The sequence below is a fragment of the Cucurbita moschata genome, unplaced genomic scaffold, assembly GCF_002738365.1.
Source record: "Cucurbita moschata cultivar Rifu unplaced genomic scaffold, Cmos_1.0 Cmo_Scf00001, whole genome shotgun sequence".
Classification (NCBI taxonomy): Eukaryota; Viridiplantae; Streptophyta; class Magnoliopsida; order Cucurbitales; family Cucurbitaceae; genus Cucurbita; species Cucurbita moschata.
The window spans coordinates 598,404-602,602 of record NW_019268517.1 but is presented as its reverse complement, the minus strand read 5'-3'; the positions used below and the strand labels follow the sequence as shown (position 1 = coordinate 602,602).

The 4,199-nt window shown below is 36.0% G+C and overlaps 1 protein-coding gene across 4 annotated transcripts in view; it reads left to right on the top strand.

Annotated features, from left to right (window-relative positions):
• The first annotated feature begins 81 nt into the window (after positions 1–81).
• The window catches only part of LOC111443249 (protein ALWAYS EARLY 3-like), a 15,125-nt gene continuing 11,007 nt past the window's right edge, over positions 82–4,199 (top strand). For 2 of the 4 annotated variants that reach the window (XM_023081000.1, XM_023080982.1), the window contains exons 1-6: positions 83–295; positions 1,036–1,154; positions 1,655–1,753; positions 2,032–2,094; positions 2,673–2,750; positions 3,921–4,122. In XM_023081000.1, the coding sequence (XP_022936768.1) occupies positions 1,050–1,154; positions 1,655–1,753; positions 2,032–2,094; positions 2,673–2,750; positions 3,921–4,122 (547 nt within the window). In that variant the 5' untranslated portion in view covers positions 83–295; positions 1,036–1,049. Of the gene's footprint in view, positions 296–1,035; positions 1,155–1,654; positions 1,754–2,031; positions 2,095–2,672; positions 2,751–3,920; positions 4,123–4,199 lie in introns of all 4 variants that reach the window. The other 2 variants (XM_023081010.1, XM_023080992.1) reach the window with 2 other exon arrangements.

Sequence of the window (4,199 nt, the reverse complement as noted above, 5' to 3'; positions counted from 1 at the left end):
TTTAAAAAAAAAAAAAAAAAAAAAAAAACATATTTAAATGAAACGAACATATATAATTATATTTTGGTACCAATTTGTTTTTGCACGGTCTATTACTTTTAAAGTTTCGCGGTTATGCCCCAAATCTCATTGTTATTCTGCATCATCTTCTTCCTCTCCATTGTCGTCTCTGAATTTTCGTCGCCATTTCGTCTATCGCTCCCTCAACCACTCCTAGATTCATATTGTACTGTTTGTTCTATGCTCATGACCTAGACGCGCTGGTTGACGACGGGGACCAGCCATTTGAAAATCGGTAATAATCTCACTTTTTTTTTTTTTTTGCATCTGCTAGGGCTTTACTTGACGACGAACATTTCTTTCTTCCTTAATTCTTTGTGGATTTTGCTTTTTGAGTGAATTGAGCGAGGTTTGCATTTCGTTTGCTTCTTGATGTTGTATTTCGCTTACTCGGTCGATAATTGAGATCACTTCGCTGATACGGTCTTCTCACATCCTTTTCTTCTTTTTTTTCAATTACTGGATTCTGAGGGAGTGTTATCGCTATTAACAATTTGGATTTATTCGTTTCATTCCGTTTTGTTAGTTATCAGCTAACATGCATTCGGCTACTCTTGACCAACTATGATTCATCGCTACTCCGGTTGCAACGCTTTTCTTTTGAGTTCCCCTCCCATACAACTGACTGGCAGCTGAACAGGGGGAAAAAAGGCGATTTTGTTTTAAATACTGCTTATTCCTTTCTTCTACGCATTTGAGTTTTTGTATGCTGGATTCAGCAATGAAACATTTGCTGGGTTTTCTTTCGTAAGTCGGTTGCTTTATTTTTCTCGTTTGAAGTCGTGCTTTCACGAACAACTAGTCTCGCTCTAAAAGTACAATTTCTATGAAGAGGGTTTTTGGGTGAATGCAAGTGCTGGACTGATACTTTATAGGATATTAAATCAGTGTGCTAAAACAAGTCTATAGAGGACATGCTACTCCTAAACTTCAATCACGTCATAACAGACATTAGTGCTTGTATGTGTGTTACAGATCGCTAAAAGCTCATGGCCCCGTCAAGAAAGTCCAGAAGTGTTAATAAGCGGCTTTCTTCTGCTAATGAGGCCTCCTCAAGCAAATATGTGGAAGCTCCTAGCAAAGGAAAGCAGAAGGTACGTGAGTTTGTGGTGGAAGATGACTTATCCAAGATTTGTTCAGTCTGTCGACTTTCCACTTGCAAATAAAAGTGTGATATTTCGTTGTTTCAATTTATAACTTCAGTTGCTAATTGGTTACAGGCTATCTTGAAGTAAATTGCAGTGTCAGTCTAACTATTATCATAGTTTTCAGCTGTTGAAAGCTGATTGTCTAAATCGTGACTATATTTATATTTAGCAACTCATTTAACTCCATTCTCCTCTTATTTTTAGCTTTGTTTTTTCAAAAAAAATTTATTTGAAGTTTTTTTTTTTTTTTTTTTTTTAAATAAATTTTTTATTTGGATCTTCTTATCATTTATTTTTAATTTTAATCAGTTGTTCACAACTTGTATAAGATATAATTTGGAGTCAATGGTGACCATTGATTAGTGTTGTCGTCGAAATCTCATCGCGAAGAACAATGATAAGTTTGGTTCAGGGTAGTTTTATAACCATCTTCTGATTATTTGCAGAAGAGGAAATTTGCTGACCTGTTAGGGCCTCAATGGAGCAGAGATGAGGTTGAGCAGTTCTATGAAGCATATCGTAAATATGGAAAAGATTGGAAGAAGGTTAGTATCAATTTATGGAATGGTCATGACAATGTTCTAGTGCTGCGAGCCAAGTGAATCTCATTGCCACAGAAATTGAGCCGTGAAACTTTAAGTATCTTGTTTCAAAATCATGCAATACTTTCTTCAAATTTTTTTCAGAAAACAAGCTTATACTTCTAATTTTCTTGTAGATGTCAATTAAATTTGTTACTGTAGTTGCACCTAATTCTTCAGTCTTAAACAGATACTGGTACTATATTTGGGTTGCAACATTTTTGTCTGGTACTTTTGTGCAGGTAGCTGCTGCAGTAAGGAACCGTTCTACCGAAATGGTCGAGGCTCTTTTCACCATGAATAGGGTAAATCCCTTTTTTCCTAATGATCTCAGCCCTCCCACTACTTATCTTAAATATTTGTATTGCCATTAATCTTTCTCTACAAATGACTTTCTGATTAAGTTTCCAGTAAACTTGTCTGTTGTATGTCGTATTCCTAGTATCGGGGACCTATACTGTGTATTTGTTGCAAACAACCCCATTTTCTTCCCTATACTTATTATCTGATCATAATGTCTCTGCTGCATGTTTTATGTGTTGCTTGTGTTCTCTGTGATCTCTATATCGTGTACTAAAAGGTCATGAAAATTTTGAGTTGTCATTTAATATTCAGTTTTCTTTTATCTGATCAAAAAACCTTTTTAGTCCGTGGCCACTTTGATTGTTGGCGCTCTTTTGGAGTTTCACTTTCACAATTTAAATTGGTACTGTGATTTATCTTGTTACCTTTTCCTGCATCGTTATATTTTTTAGAATTCTGGTCGTGGCTTGTAAAATTATTGGAAAACATATATACTTAATATTTGGAAATGTCAACACTGTGACACCATCTTGTTATTGTGGTTTTTCTGAAATGCGTATGCACATTCTGTTGATTTCAGGCCTATTTATCACTTCCAGAGGGCACTGCTTCAGTTGTTGGGTTAATTGCAATGATGACTGATCATTACAGCGTACTGGTAAGATTTTTGCTCTATCTGTGTGTTATTTTCTCCCTTCTTTCATTTCTTTACCCCTCACCCCCTCTTGTTTTGAAATAGAACTGTGTATATACTCAATTTAGGTATTTTCTTTCATCAATATAAGTTTTTGTCTCCCCAGAATTTATTTTTGTCAATATAAAGCTAATTTACCCTGGTTCATCGTCCTTTGATCTAGAAGAGATGCAAGTTGCGGGTGATTTTTTTAGTTTTTAGTTTGTTTAAAGATAAGATATTGTATGCGTTGAAAAAAGGTGTACAAAGCTTTGAAGATTATATAAATGCTCTCACTACGATAAGCAAACAATGGACCATATAAGGATGCTCTTCAAATAGGATCTTTATGATATAAAATCATCGGCAATGATTGGTCTGCACTTCTAGACTCTTCCTCCTTTAATGGCACACGAAGCTCTCATGACCCTTCTGATGAACTGAAAGTAATTCTTCTTTTAGCCCGTCATAATAATCAACCTGGAAGGGACATGAATAGTGCTTTAACTTTAGAAGGGCTTTTGCCTTTTATTGTTTGGAGGATATTTTGGGCGGTTTCCCTCCTTCATACGCTTGAAGGCTTCTTTCACAGCCTCAATCATGGCAACAGAGTATTGACATTTGGAAATTGTGGAAAGTTTTCTTGCCAGGCCCAGTTTCATTATATCTTTTGACAATATAAAGTCCATCCCAAAATTATTTTGATAAAAAATTGTGGAAACTCAAAGTGAAAAGGGAAGTAAAGTTCTTCATGTGGACTCTCCATGCTAGAATCAACACTTTGATGAATTGATGAAATTTAGTGAGAGAACATTGGCATCTCCCTCTGCCCTCCCTCTACTGGTTTGTGCTGCAAAATCACAATGAAAGTCAGAATTTTATCACCCTTAAGTACTTTGTGCTCCTTTGCTGTATTGGGCTCTGAAAGTATTTATTAATCTCTTCTAAGAGCTGAAAACATTGAATCATCTTTCCATTTGAGGGTTATGTATGAAACGTAGAAATAGGGATGTAGATGTAGCATATATTTCTTCTGCAATATTTTGTTCAATGTATTTTGTTTCTATATTAGCATATTGGATTTGCATGGGAGTTACAGAGTATTGTAAGGCTATTGTTGAGGTCATATGGCTCTTCTGAGGTCTAAATTGATAGATGCGTTGTCAGAGAGACAGTGAAAGTGAGCAAGAAAGTAATGAGGATTCGGGAGCAACAAGAAAGCCTCAAAAGCGACTGCGTGGAAAGTCACGAAATAACAACTCAAAGGGATTGGATGCACATTTTGGAGATGCTTCACAATCACAGTCACTTCCAACAAACTATGGCTGCCTGTCATTGTTGAAGAAAAGGCGTTCTGGTAGGAAATGTCTCAAATTTCTTTCTTAGGTGAATAGGGTTTTCTGTACTTGTCCTTCATTCTTTACCTTCGGGGGG